Source organism: Xenopus tropicalis, chromosome 2 (assembly GCF_000004195.4).
Source record: "Xenopus tropicalis strain Nigerian chromosome 2, UCB_Xtro_10.0, whole genome shotgun sequence".
NCBI lineage: Eukaryota > Metazoa > Chordata > Amphibia > Anura > Pipidae > Xenopus > Xenopus tropicalis.
This window is the reverse complement of record NC_030678.2, coordinates 116,351,224-116,366,978: the sequence shown is the minus strand read 5'-3', so window position 1 is coordinate 116,366,978 and position 15,755 is coordinate 116,351,224. Positions and strand designations below refer to the sequence as shown.

General features: G+C 39.2%; 1 protein-coding gene across 5 annotated transcripts in view; it reads left to right on the top strand.

The window, feature by feature from the left end:
- The first annotated feature begins 11,751 nt into the window (after positions 1–11,751).
- The window catches only part of atp11a (ATPase, class VI, type 11A), a 114,070-nt gene continuing 110,066 nt past the window's right edge, over positions 11,752–15,755 (top strand). For 3 of the 5 annotated variants that reach the window (XM_031897036.1, XM_031897035.1, XM_031897034.1), the window contains exon 1: positions 11,753–12,257. In XM_031897036.1, the coding sequence (XP_031752896.1) occupies positions 12,219–12,257 (39 nt within the window). In that variant the 5' untranslated portion in view covers positions 11,753–12,218. Of the gene's footprint in view, positions 12,258–15,755 lie in introns of all 5 variants that reach the window. The other 2 variants (XM_031897037.1, XM_031897038.1) reach the window with 1 other exon arrangement.

Genomic DNA, 15,755 nt, shown 5'->3' with positions numbered 1-15,755 from the left:
GGGCTGCAATAAGATGCCAGTCACTATTTATTGGCTGGGGGGGGGGGGCTTTGCACTTAAATTGCCAGGGCCTATTTTGATTTTTTTAACTTGTCCTGCATTTACTGTCATGGAAGTAAAAGACAGACATTTGTTTAGCCAGTAGCATTTCTAAAGTTTTAGGAACACTATTCAGTTTCACTTTCTGCACCTGAAAAGCACATTTTCTGATCTGATTCCAGCTTGCCAGTCCTCTGTGAAGAGCAAACAAGATTTTATTCAGAGTTTACCTGAATTTAGCAGTTCCAAAGACTACCTTCTTTATTCTATAACACCAGCTGCCAAGCTGTCTTCCCTGTATGTGTATTTTCTCAGATATATTTGTCTAATTTGCAGTCCTCCTGCCCTACAAACATCCTATCCTTCTGATTCTTTATGTCACAATCAGCCAGAGATGGCTTTAGTCAGAGTGACAAAAAAACGCTATATAGCAAGTAACGGCATAGAGATACATATACATTTGCCTCTAGCACAGTAGTAGCTAGTTTAAAGGAACAGTAACACCAAAAAATTATAGTGTATAAAAGGAACTACAGTATAATGTACTTGTCAAGGAAACACCACTCACAGACGCGCCTGACACCGGGACGAGGTACAAGGGGGTTACACGCAGTCACCTTTCACCCAGGTTAGACTAACATCAAGCACCCCCAAACACACCACCGCCCCAAATAACTATTCGCTGCCACCATCTATCCTTAACAGGCGATAGAAACCTACTGTAGTTACTCCAATATATCACACACAACTTTCCTACTGCAGTGAGGGATAGTTCTCACTAATTTAACAGCACACTAGCAGCCACAGGGTTAAAATTACAGTCAAACCTACCCCCCTGCTAGCAGCCCACTAGTTAATTAGCATCTACACAGAATCTGCCCTCTACCCAATACACATACACACACCAAACAGTTAATACACCTAGGCCTGAGCAGCCATACAAGGTACATGGGAATTGATATAGAGCCAAAGGACTAAACTTATTAAATTTTATATTTAATATTACCAGGGTAAACAGTACAGTTTTAAAAAGATGTTACAAAAGAGAAACATACATGCAAAACAGTCAATAAAATAAACGGGGATAAAAACACAGAGAAATCCTAAGTACGTTACCGAATATCCTGTGCCCTCTGAGGCAAGAGGTTGAAAGTCCTGAGCCCATCCCCCAACATAAGTTGCGGCCTCCAGAATGAGCTAGAGAATACCTGGGCATGCGTGCTTTTATCCCCTGCTGGGCCCCTCCCTCATTACCGTATGCATGAGGAGGGAGTGCCCAGGAACTGGTCACATGACCCCTTTGGGTGGTCCCCACCCACCCTCTTTAGAGAGCTGTACTTGTATGTATGTATGTATGTATAACTTTATTTATAAAGCGCCACAAGGGTACGCAGCGCTGTACAGTCTTACAATATACACAATTACACACAGGGATGACAAGTGATATAATAAATAAATACAATAAATACATATATGTATATATATATATATAAGTGCCATGTGGTATGAGACACAGTAGGAAGGAGGTCCCTGCCCCGTAGAGCTTACAATCTGAGTGGTTGGGTAACATACAGGCACAAACTGGAAGGTAAGAGTGCATCAGGTATGGGCATTTGCCCTTAAGCGCAGGACTGGGCAAAATAATGTCTTAGTGCTCCAGAAGGTAACAGCTGAGTTTTTTCTTAAAGAGAGTGGGTCAGTTTTCCCTACGGAGGGATTCAGGGATAGAGTTCCAGAGGTAAGGAGCAGCGAGATAGAAAGGTTAAAGACGAGAGAGCGCAGTGGGTGTGGATGGTGTAAACGGAGGCTCTGAGAGGAGCGGAGGAGACGACCAGGAACATGTAGGGAGACCAGTGAAGAAATGCAGTGAGGAGCAGAGGAGTGAAGGGCTTTGAATGTCAACAGAAGGATTTTGTAAGCTATCCTTTGCTTGACAGGCAGCCATGCTAGTGAGCTTAATTGAGGCTGAGCAGGATCCCTCATAGGAGACAGCAGGAGGATCCTGGCAGCAGAGTTTAAGATTGATTGCAGGGGAGAGAGGTGGGAGTCTGGGAGGCCGGTTAATAGGAGATTGCAGTAATCTAAGCGGGAAAGGATAAGGGCATAGATAAGTGTTTTAGCTGTTGCTTGTGAAAGAAAGGGGCGTATCTTGGCAATATTGCGGAGGAAAAAGCGGCAGGTTTTGGCAGTTTTATTAATATGGTTAGAGAAGGAGAGAGACTGGTCAAAGATAACCCCAAGGCAGCGTGCAGAATTTACAGGGTTGATGGTCATGCCATCAATAGTAATGGTGAAAGGAGGAGGAGGGCCAGGTTTGGGCGGGAAGACCATGAGCTCTGTTTTAGCTAGGTTAAGTTTGAGCTGGCGTCGGTTCATCCAGGAGGAGATAGCCAGGAGGCAGTTACCAATCTGGGTTTGAACATCAGTGGTTAGTGCAGGGGTGTCTAAATATATCTGGATGTCATCTGCATATAAGTGGTATTTAAGACCAAAAGAAGAAATAAGGTCTCCTAGAGAGAGAGTGTACAGGGAGAACAGCAAAGGACCAAGCACAGAGCCCTGAGGCACCCCCACACTAACCGGAACCGGGGTAGAGGATTTGTTAGTAAGAGCGACAGAGAAGGAGCGGTTAGAGAGATAGGAAGAGAACCAGGATGCTGCTTGATCCCGGATCTCATGCCAGTTTCTTTTCATATAATATTGGTACTTGCCAGTACTCAATATTATTATGAAAGTAGGGAATTGTTTTAACCCATATGGGGGTGATCAAAATGATACCAAACATGAGGGGGGTCTCATGTCCCAGTCCCCCAGAACCCATTTCTCCTAACTGGTGGGTATAGGCCGCCCCTGTTTGGTATCATTGGGAAGCCTGGGGCCTCCTCATAAATCCTATGTGATTTATGAGGATGTAGACCTTAAAGCAGCGGAGATATGGATCCATTTCTATAATCCATATTTTCTGTATGCTGTCCCCCCCTGCTGTTCCTAGGCCCACACTTTGCCTCTCTTTGATCAACAGATCAAAGACCCCAGCTTCCTGTCCCAACGGGCTGGTCCCGCATTGTCTGATGAAGTTGACACCTTCCTGCAGTTATGTTGATAGTGTGTATTGGGTTAATTAGGGGTGTCTGGTGGACACAACGCAAATGCTGCCATTTTACCTTGTTACAATGCCTGGGCAATATGGCCTGGCATGACAGTACTGTTGCCCTGCACTGGTGCAACTGGTGTATTTGCTTTAGAAACATTACTATAGTTTAGTAAATGAAGCTGCTGTGTAGCCATGGGGGCAGCCATTTAAAAGAGAAAAGGCACAGGTTACATAGCAGATAACAGATAAGTTCTGTACAATACAATGGTGTTTTATCTGTTATCTGCTATGTAACCTGTGCCTTTTCTCCTTTTTCCAGCTTGAATGGCTGCCCCCATGGCTACACAGCAGCTTTTTATATAAACTATAGAAGTGTTTCTAAAGCAAATGTGCAAATTTTACCAGTGCAGGGCAACAGTGTATTGTATTATGATTACTTAAAAACAATTTTATTTTTTGGTGTTACTGTTCCTTTAACACTTTTAGTTTGGAACACATGGCCTTAACACACTGGGCCTTAACAAAATGAAAAAATGACAGTAATAATTACCTACCTCTCTTCCTTTCTTTACTTTCAAATAATGATTCATGAAAGATCCACATAGGAAATAGTTTTTCTATTAATTACTATAGCTAACAAAATAAATAACCTGTAGGTAATGGGGCTGCTTCGGGGGTTGTAAAAATGATTGGTTATCTTACTAGTGTCTATGATTTTGTGAAGTGGAAAAATGAGGTTCTAAAAGCCAAATGACATGATCTGCACAGTGTTTTCTAACTACAGGTACTATAGTAATAAAACTACAAACATGTTTTCAGTGACATCATATCTGTATATTCTAGGACATGTGCTTAGGCAGTTTACCAACCATAAAAACTGCATTAAAACCAGCAAAGCATTAAAACATTGTTCATTTTTTCCAACACAAGGGAGCAGCATAAAGCAGAGTATAGGAATAAATGTGACGTTACTCCTCCATACGTGAAGACAGTGTTAGATTCAAAAGTTGGCAGACTCCATGTCCCCTGGAAAAAATGAACAAATATTTGCTTTTTTGTGGGGAGCAAATTTAATTCACCTCTTTTTTATTTGTAATTTTTAGTATCTTTTCTGTCAAGAATAAATGAGTTGCAATACAAATGTTGGTAAGTCTGTAAGCATTAAACACTTAAAAATACAATATATAGATTCTTTCACTATTGCTTACTTTTAGAAATACTGTGGATAGACATAGACACTCTAGGGAGGGAGACAGGAGTCTTAAAATACCAGTGTGTGTATAGAGGGGAATTATTTTGAAATAAATGTAAACAAAATGAGTAACACTGTTAAGAAGTACTCCATTTTAAAAAGAACAATGTCAAACTTATCAAGGTAGTTTAATGTCCAACCTTTGAAATGATGTCATCCCAGTATATTCTAGGAAAGAATCATTTTTGTTTAGCAACGGTGATCAAGAATTTCCCAACAGTCTATAATTTGTACTTTGAAATTATATAAAAACAATACATTTTCAATACTTCCCAATAATGTTTCAATAATTCCCTTCATCCCACCCCCACTTCTGTAGAGAAACATTCCTACTTTGACACTTTATAAATAGGGTCCATTATTCACAAAGGTTCTTTTGCTCAGAGACCTGTATTTTATATATGTGGAAGTTGCCATTTTGCTTGAATATGGAATCCTCATCTACAGTAAATTCTTTAATAAAGCAGTTCCTGCAGCCATATTAGCAGGAAATATAGTAGAATCACATATGTCAACCGAGGCTATGTCCTGAGGACAATAATGAGTCCTTATTTTACTTTTTTTACTGTTTAATGTTAAGAGTCAGTAGGTTTAAAACAATTCAAGACAGAATCATTATCACCCGCATGACATGATGTTAGTTGACATTTCTATAGCATGCTTGACTGGCATGGCTAAACAGAAACATTTGAACTAGAGTTAATGCAACAAAAAAGCTTTGAGACATGTGACCATTGCTTTTTAACTAATTGAAAAAAGTCCTTCCAAATATTTGCTGGCTAAATCTCCATTTGGATATCATAATATACTGGTAAAAGTATTTGAATGTAAGTAGTCATGAGAAATGCTAAAATGCTTGCCAACTGATTTATTTAAAGGAGCACTTTTTATGCTGCATCAGAAATAGCAGTATCCGTGTTAGCAAATGCTAGAGAATATTTCTATTTATATAATTAGAATTGATCAGTATAATGGCCCTTTAATAGAAATTTAAGTTTTATTTATTTATTTTTTAGTTTAGCATGCATTTTTTCCATAAATGTCTTTGTTTTAGATGAACAATATGGGTTTTCACATTTTCTATAAGCAACTGAACAACATTACAACAGTGCATTGACTGGTATACAACAGCACAAATCCAAAGGTGAAAAAATGAAAGGGGATCTAAACCCAAAACCCATAAAATAAATTGCTGTTAACTTACTCAGTGTGGTCCACTGAGCACTTTTGCAATATAAATTCACTTTTTATTTCAAGAGGTTTTGAGATATTAGCAGTTTTATACAGTTTAAAATTGCTAGGCAGGCTTATCACTGCAGCGCCTTTTGAAGGCCCAGAGTGTCAGCAACTCTGTCTTTGCACTTTCTATGCATTCCCTGTATTCAGTTAACCATTGGGTTGCTCACTTTCAGTTGAGCCAAAAGCAGCTATTAGAATTCTAAAATGCTAGAAATGTTAGAAACAATTAATTCTTACAAATAAATGTGCACTGCAAAATTGCTCAGCGCAGCAAGCTGTGTTAGTTCACATCAATTCATTTTTTGGGATTACTGTATATCCCATATTTCTCCAATTCACTGGTGTAAATAATGCCCCGCAGACCTCTTGCTGTAGTGGGGCCCTAGAGCTTAAGGTGGCCACAAACTCTAGTTAAAACGCTGCTAAACACTAAACTAGCAGTCTTTTCAGTGCACCAAAACATAAAAGCTGTAGACATGTTAAACAGTAAAAAATGTTGGGTGGAAGGGACCATGACACTTGACAGGGACAGGGACGTTTTCCTATTGGAATAGTGTTCCAATGTTCTAATGTTAGCACTAAAGCATTACAGTCAGTCTTTCTGAACAGCCACTTCCTTGCATGAAGTTAGTGTATGATATCCTCATTGTTCTAAGAAAGGCAAATAAAGGCCCTAATAAATATACAGCTGCTGGGGTGTCATTCCCCATAACCACTACTTCTATGCTTCAGAGCCCCCCTTTTAACCCATCTTCTATTCTGGGTTACTGCAGAGTTGCCCTCCTCTAAGACTGAAAGATAGTTCTTGCAGGGCCAGGCCAAGTTCAACGGGTGCTCTAGGCAACCCATGTGCATTCCTGCCTCCCCCCCTCCGATTAGTCAGGGTGCAAGACCAAACGTGCAACAAGTGAGAGGAGGGGGTGTGAGAGTGCAGGGGACTGCCAAAAGTGGCATTTAAGAGCATCCAGGGCCTGAACTAGGGAGTGCAGAAAGAAGAGGTATGCGCCCCCCACCTTGCGCCCTAGGCACGTGCCTCTTCTTTCTACCCCTAGTTCTAGTGTGGACTAACTATTGATTTAGAAAAAAGAAACAAAATCATTTATGTGGACATAGTCTCAATAAGAATTATCCAACCCAGGCTGCATCCATACTGATTGTGGCAAGTGATAAAGTAAAACTTTAAACTAACCACTGTAACTGGTTAAGACAGCACTAATTTCAGTGTTTAGGTTATGCACACTGCAGAAACATTTCCTACTGCTTTAAACACAGAGGAAAATATATCTAAATATGAAGTTAGTACTCCCTAGTGAGCCAGATAGACATGTTAAGTTTGGCATACATACCTGGCAGGATCCTCGAGGGAAGTGCTAACCAGATTTTTCCATGAAATAGGTCAACATACCACATTATTCAAATATGACTATAGAACCCTTGAGCATCTGGGGCCACAAATATGATTTGGAGAGTTCCAGTTAACCTGTCACATCATCTATGGCTCTTTCATTTTACTGAGTGAAATGAGTGTAAGTGCAATCCATTAAAGGCAGACTGTTTTCAATGAGTTTTGAAACAAAGTTATGGTTTACAGCAACTTTGCTCTGAGCACTTGCAGTCCATAGGTTATTTTGTTTGCAAGTATAATTCTAGCAATGGGTTCTGAAAACAGTCCAACTGAATTGGGTTGCAAACACTACTACTCAGTATTATGACTGAATAAGCTCTTAGGGAGCATCCAGTTGTAATTAGTAATGTCTGGGCTGATGCCAAAATGTATGCCTTTGTCAGAACAAATTTTCCTTTGCTTAAATTTAATATAGGTTTTGCAAACCCAGAAACTGCTTAGCCATGTGCAATCAAAATTTGCAGCACAGTAACTAAAATAGAATATTACATTGTGAAATGCAAATTTTTATTCATGTTTTTTCTTATTTAATTTTTTTTCCATTTGCTACCTTTACTACTTTTTCCCCTTAATGATTTATTGAATAAAATGCATAATGATGTAATGCTCTGTTGGGTGATAAAAGTGTAACTGTAACCTCCTTGCTAACATTTAAAGTCGCTATAGGCTGTGCATTGCTGACAAACAGCTAAGCCTCCACCCATGGGAGCTGACATTTAGCCTAATGGCAAACAAGGTATTCCCAATCAGATGACAGAGCTAGTGATGGAGTCTTTTTTCCCAGAAATCAGTGTTCTATGACTGAAAGCCCTAGGGCCACTGCTGTCACATGTTTGCCATTCAAGTAAATGTTATTGGAGCAGTGGCAGTTTCTGGCACTTTGTGTGCTATAGCCCAAAGAGTCACAGATATACTAAGGCCCAGAATGGGTCTGGCATGAAAATCCAAAAAAGGGTAGCTCACTAAGTATTTAAAAGGGCATTTACTTAGTTTTTGAGTTAAGGAAACTAGAACGTACAAAGCAAAGAAGTACCCTTAATTTTAGGGTAAGCAATATGTCATGGGTGTATAGTAATAAAAAGGCCAGAAAATATAATTAGAAATGAAAATCAATAAAGAAGTTGTCCCTTATGATAAACACATTCATATAGTAGATAACTCCAGTACACAAACATTCCTGGTCTTGGAATTTGCTTCTACCACAGAGACCTGAAATGGGATTTCCTCTAGGAAATGGGGCCCACATCCTATTGGCACATCTCTGACAATAGAACATCTTCCCAGTCTATGCATTTTGACTTTTCAGACCACTGAAATTAAGTAGTTTTTGTTTTGCAAATTTAAAACAATTTGAATGTTTTGGGTTTTTTTTATTCCTGGTATGGGATCTATAATCTGGAAACCAAAAAGCTTTTAAATACAGCAGTGTTATTTTATATAGTGTTTTTGCATATAGTGCTTGCCAGATTTTTTTTCTTGGATTTTCTTGTTTTCCCTCTAATAAAACTTTGTACATTAGAGTAACTAAAAGCATACATTCATGGTGATGGCAAAACACTCCTCTTGGGGTTTTTATGGGCTTATTTATCTATTCTCAAGTTTGTAATTTGGAGAGTTTTATTCGCATTTGAATAAACTTCCATTTTAAAAAAATTGAAAGTTTGCTTATTTATTAGTATGGAAAACTTATTTGAATAAAAAAACTTGAATGCCTTGAAAATCTTGAATTGAAAATATGGCTTAACTTTGCCTAGGACTTCTACATAAACTCACAAACTTTTAGATGCAAAGTTTCAATTTTTCTGGCTTTTGCACGTAATAAATACCAGACATTCAAATTTTTTTAACCATAATTTGAATTTTGGGAGTTTTAAAAACAGGATAGAAAAATGGAAAAAATATAAATTAGAACATTGATAAATCACCCCCTTAATATTAAAAATATTTTAGCAGCCTTAAGGCATGGTGCTTCATATTATGGAAAGACATTGTATCAGTTAGTCCCAAGCACTATGATCATTAATACAGTGTATGTACTTGTAAAAATACTTGTACATATGTTAATATGGCTACATCTGAAACAGTATTTGCAGTACAGAGTTGTCTTCCTAGTAATAACAGTGGTTGCATTACCCAGCAGCAGTGCTAGTTTCTGCTATGACAACACATTAAGTAATCAGTTTATTGCCTAAACTGGAATGAAGCAACCCAGGCTTGTAACAAAATCTAGTTTATCTTGTCTTCCTTTCAGTTTCTAGTCTGTTACCATTAGAACATCATTAGAGCAGGTTGGAATTCCATCCTCCCAAAATCAGACAAAAAAGTTAGATAATAGCTTGTTGAAAACAACTGTCTGAGAACTAGATTGTACACCTGTGACCCATTTACAGTAGGTCAGAACTCTCATGGGGTTTCTAATATCCAAATAGATTTTGCATATCCCTGTTACAATCCTTAAGTACTCTTCAAGAATACATTACTGAAATGCACAATTACTACCCCCTTCTACACCACTGTTTCAAAATCTTAATAACGTTGGCAGTGTTAGCTCTTGCTGCTGCTATTAGGTAGACTTCAAATCTGATGATTACTTCAGTAATATAAATAATACAAATAGCACTTTTTGCTACTATTGTATATTACAAAATGCTGATCTGTTGGTTTGTTACTCTTGAAATACATGAGGGTGGAAGGTATTCTTTAAAAAAAACATAATTAAGAACTGTCAACTATTTTTGTTTTTATTGAAATGCCAGAAGCTGTGCAAAGCCAAATGAATAGGATGAAGCATGATATAATAATCCTTCCAAGGCAGGTAGTTTTGTATGTGAAAGGGAGGAAGTTCGCTCCTCCTTTATTAAATACATTGTACTATGATGTTGAGGTAGATGGGTGCTATTTTTTACACTTGGGGCACTTCCCTGGTGCAGGTTGTGCTTGTTGCAGGCCTGAATTTGTGGAAAGACCACAAAGGGCTAGACTTTGTGCACCATGATTTTAGGAGTGATATGCTGTCCAGCTGCCTGGGCTGTTTTATTCTCCTTCACACTAACCCCCATATGTAATAAAAGACACTAAGTTTGCCCAGGAACAGTACCTATAGCAGCCAATAAGATTTTTGCTTTGAAAGAGGTGAGCAGTAAATGAGCAGTAATGTTTGCATCTCCAGAATTGGGTACCTAAATTTGTACTTGACAGGTTAAAATGTGAGGCAGCTAGGTGGCTTGTGGGCAACAAACATTTTATATTTTGCATTTTTCACCTCGCCTTTTTCATAAATGAACCCTTTTGTGTGACCTGTTCTTGCCTCAGTCTATTAGGCCTCTGACAGCACTCCCTGCTATGTCCAATTTTGCTGGTTTCTCATAAATTATGGGTGCATTTCAATATTTTTAAATGGCAGGGATTAACATTATTTTAATGGAAATTGCAGGGAACAGGCGACTGGGCTGTTACAGTGGGGGGGGGGGGGCAGATGAGAGTGGGCAATACAAAATACAAGGTGACTCCTGACATATTTATTGCTCTGGCCTCAGAATTTGTGTGTGCCTGCACAAGAGCACATGACTTTGGCTACAACCACACAGGGCTAATGTGTACACAAATTTGCACATGGAGTTGATTTTGTCACTGAAATGCAAGGGTGGGCCAAGCTGACCTGGCGCCCTAGGCAAAGGGTACCTCGCCTCCCAGTGACATCACAGTAAGGCGCCTGCCCAGCGCCCCCATCACTGTGCCCTAGGCAGGTGCATCTTATGCCTTCTACTAGTTCTGCAAAATGCATACTTGCACATTTTGACACCAAAATCTGCTCTGTGTGTCTTTACCTGGGCCGATGCAGTGGCTCCAGATGCAGTCAAGCTGATCATAGGGATTGATTGTCCACAGGCTTAAAATCAACCCCATGTGGCTTATACATTGGATGAATCATTGCTACCACAGTCATCCTGGAATTTTGTTAATTGGCCCCTGATTAAATTAACCCTAGTTATAGTTACAGTATACTAGACTGTAAGTTAAGTTGGTAAAGGGACTAATATCTGGGCATACTTTATATAATGCTGTTTAATATATATATATATATATAAAATATATATATGTGTGTGTGTGTGTGTATATATATATATATAATATAATATAATGTTAAGCTGAATACAACATAATATCTTCTCACCATGAAAACACAGAAGCTCACTCAAGTGTAAATATGAATACATTATAAATTATTTTTTAAATTGGGTCACCTATACAATGTTATATACTGAGCTGGAAGTCTAGATAAAGTGGGATTATATTCATAATGGGGAGAGGAAGCACAGCAAAAACATAGAAGGCTCAAGTAATATTCCCACAGTTTCCCTTAAATAACAGCGACTGTCTGATCTTTTGTAGCCAGCTGTATCAGAAAGTAGCCCGACAGGATATAAATAGCAGAGGATGCCAGCACTAGAACAGATTGATGTAGGGAAGGAGGAGGGGGGGGGCAACAGGGCTCACGTTGAGTAAAAGAGAGGGAGGGATGACAAGAGAAGAGAAAGGAGAGGCTTGCCCAGTAAGTGGGCTGGGCAGCCATGATAAGAATGAGTGACAGCAAGGGATCTCTGAGGGATCTGAGAGAGGGGAGGGAGAGGCGACTAGTGTGAAACACTAGTAGGAGGAGGTATCACAGACCGAAATAGGGAAGGGGAGGGGTATGGGAAGGCTACTGTGTGTGTGATGTAGAATGGGAGGGATGTGAGTGGAGAGAGAAGCTGGGAGGGTGCGAATGATCAGAGAGAACAAGCGAGCATCTAGTTGGAGAGCTACAGGAGGGGGCACACTGACTGCCTGTACTCGCACTGACAGATTGACACTAAAAGGGACAAACACCATTATCGTGCCCATGCCTGGATACACCTGACGGGCTGATCCATGGATAGACCGGGGAGAACGTAGAACTCGCCTCCTGTAGCACTTATTAACCTTCCAGCCCCATGTGTAGCTCTCTCATCCATTGTGATCCGGAGAACAGAGAGCCGATCCTTCCCTCAAGAAGAGTCGGGGACCCCTTTGACTGTGTCTCAGAGGGGGTTCATGGGAAGAAGCTTCAGACGGAGAGTACTGAGCATGGATATGGAAAGTAAGAATTAGTGGGGGGAAGAGGCAGCGGAGAGAAGAAGGCAGAGGTGTGAGGGCAGCTGTCACTAGACATGGATTGCAGTGCGCTGAGAAGACTCATCAACAGATACGTAAGTGTCGCTTAGTGTAAAAGTGCCTAATTATGATCACTTTGTGCATCTCCCAGACAGAGGCAGATCGTTTCTGGGTCAGGCACAGAGCTCAGACCAGCAGGGACATCGATATCTGCTTCTGCGGCTGGGTGCCTTTATATGGGGGAGTCAGGGTAGGCAGATGGGCAAGGGGATATTCACCAGTCTCACCCCCCATACTTACTCTTTCATATCATGGCAGCGTGAATAATAGTCCTAGATTGTGTTATGGGATTAGGTTAATTCACTGCTGGTTCTAATGGCTTGAGAAAGCTGGGAATAAAACAATTCCCATTCCCAAACACATGTTGCTTTCTTAGCAACCAGTTGCTTTTGCAGCACGTACATTCCTTGAGTGCCAGGTTTGGCTGCAAACGCCCCAAGGTGTGTCTGTGAGAAGAAATAAAACTCTTAGTATTGGCTCCTTCTACTGTACATGTTATTTAGTTTACATTAGCCTGTTTGGGCTATGGATTTGGCAATATGATGTTGACTCATAATGTTCCTCTGAAGTTTTGAAATGCATTATTTATCCCTCCCTCACTTGTGTGACGGAAAGGAGTAACATATATCAGGCAGTCTCCAGTAATTCTAGTTGCATGCCTTCTTCCTAGTGCTGTTGCACTGGCCTGGGGTACTTTATAATGTGCCAACGTTCCTGGGAGGTGACATTCCTTGTATTCTCTTTCCCGTTTTAGAAGGGTATGTGAAATACAGAAATCTGAGAAAATGTTCTTTACTGCACATGTACCAACACAGGGTGGCAAGGGGATACCAGAAAGGCCAAAATGTGAGCAACTAAAATCACAGGGGGTTGCTTTACAACTTGGCAACCCCCATAGTGATTTTAGGTTTCCATATCTATAAAGAAACAGCTAACAATAACTTAACATTAAACACAGGCACATATAGCTTTGTATATGTGAGCATGCAATGAAAGCTTGGTTCCCTTGTAAAAGAAGTAATAAAGTCCTATAATGGCATGTCTGGCCTGCCATTAGTTATTGGTGGAGTAATAATATCACTTAAAAGCTAATTTCCTCTGTAACACCAAAAAGTTCAGTGACCTGAGTGTTATTGTCCCAGAAAGAATAACAATTTTAAGTACCAAACAAGCAATGATTTTATTACTGTTTAGTGACTCTGTCTGTAAATGTTATGAAAATAGTTCCTGGATTAGGACTGAGCGGCTCATTTAATCCCTCCGGCCAGGGACATAAGTATGTTATCTTCTCTTCCCATCAGCAGATACATGTAAACTATTATTTTCTAATGGCTTCCAGCACATTTCCCCATAGATAACAATAGGGATTTTTACGATAAAAATCTGACTCATCACCCATCACTACATCATCACAGAATACAATTTGCTCCCTGCTGATTAACACTTTTCTGATTTAACCTGTCTTTCCAAGAGCTACATATTTTTTTAGTTTGTGTAGAACAGTCACATTGAAGGTTACTTTCTCTGAACAATGGACTATTATGAAAACATTTGAACTTAATGAAGCTATGTGAGAGTGGCCGCTCACATGGTTTATATCTCATGACTTGTATTAATGTCAGAGTGTTTGATTGTTCTACTACAAGAATCCTAAATCAGTGACTCCTTTCATTCAGTAATAATGCAGTTTTAAAATAGCTGAGCATTGGTTGTTAAAAGGAGAGTGAATTTCTACATACCAGTGCGAGTTGGTTACTTACTCTTGGTAAATGTAATTCTGCTATTTCATCTTAGCTCCGCAGTAGGGTTAACTGGCAGTACACAATAAAACTGGAAGTCTTCATTTTAATGAAACAGGATGTTAGATAAAATGAAATATTGTTGATGCATTATATTTCATATTATTATATCATTTCATATCATTATATCATAATATTTGTTTCTTATATTTTTGGCTTTGATAGTGTACCAGATCCATTAGAAAATATAAATAGTTGGATACTTTGCATAATTTTACTGTATTAAGCAATATTTGGCATATGTTCCCATAAAGATAAAAATATATGCATTCACAAATACTGTATATGCCATTATATTTCAGTGCAAACAGAAGTGTATTGCTTTACATATTACAATATGCTTTGGAATTAGTGTATTTCTGTTTCCTTTAAAGGAGGATTGACATGTTAATGTGTTCATCTATATTGCAGGAAGTTTGCAGTGACAAATAAAAAGCATACCCTTGCATACCTATGCACACTGACTCACATAGTATATTGGTTTAATTCATTGCAGAAAATAATGCATTAAAAGCAAACAGCAAAAGAACAACTGTACCCATGTCTACACCAGGGACCATACGTTAGCAGTAGTTTAGCAGTTGCTAGAGGATCAAAGCTGGGTTCCTATAATAGAAGAAGCAGATCTTGTAAGTATTTGGGGCCCAAAAAATGTAGAGTAAGTGTAAATAGCATCAGTGCAGTTACTCATAACAACCAATCAGGGAGTTACTTTCATTTCATTTTTATTTTGCTGGTAGAAGACTATTCAAAGCTAATTGCGGATTGGTTACTATGGTACTGAATTTGTCTGATGCTACAAGTGCCAACAATCAAATCACCTATTTGTTACATTGCCCCAAACAGTGTCAACAAGACCCAGTTTAGTTAAGTGCCAAAAAAATAGGGATAGGGAGTTAGTAATTTAACACCAGGCCTGCAAATGCTGTACTGATAAAAAAAACTGGTAAAGTAATATTAATAAGGATTTCTACAAGCAGGGCCAACAAACATTATTTGGATTTTTGGCAGATGAAAGTATAGGTTAATATAGATTAATAAACAGATGCAAAAAGTAAAAAGGTTACAATGAAGCAAGTCCATCATATGTAGAGGGTAGTGATGCACCAGATCTGAATTCTCTGCAGACGATTTGGCTGAAGATGGACCCAATACTGAACCCTCATTTGCATATTAGAAATCATAAGTTTCATGTACCGGCTTATAGAGACTGTGGATTTACAGATTGTGGCCTTGGTCACAAGGTAAAAGCAGTGGTCTGAGAAATCAATCTCAGATGCGCATTACAGCAGGTTGACAGATGTGTATGTATATTGATTACAAGTAAGTTCATTTTCGATTAAGAAAATCTAGAAAGAGACATTAACAGACCAAGGACTGACCATTGTGAAATCACACCCCAAATTGGGATAAACAGACTAGCATTAAAATAAGAAGGAACAAGGAAAAAATTGAAGGGGGTAAAAATCAATGAGGTAAAAGTTCACTATAATATTTACACCTATTTACAGGGTAAGTCACATTTCATTAGTCTCATGCATCGTCACAGGAGATATAAATCTATGTATCCCATAGCACTGGCCTCAAAATAGTAAGATTGCATGCACCTACCCTTCCCCCCTCTTCCCCCTCTTCCCTGTACTGCATCTGGCTAATCTTACTACTATGAGACCAGTGCTATGGGATACATAGATTTATATCTCCTGTGACGATGCATTAGATAACTCCTGTAAT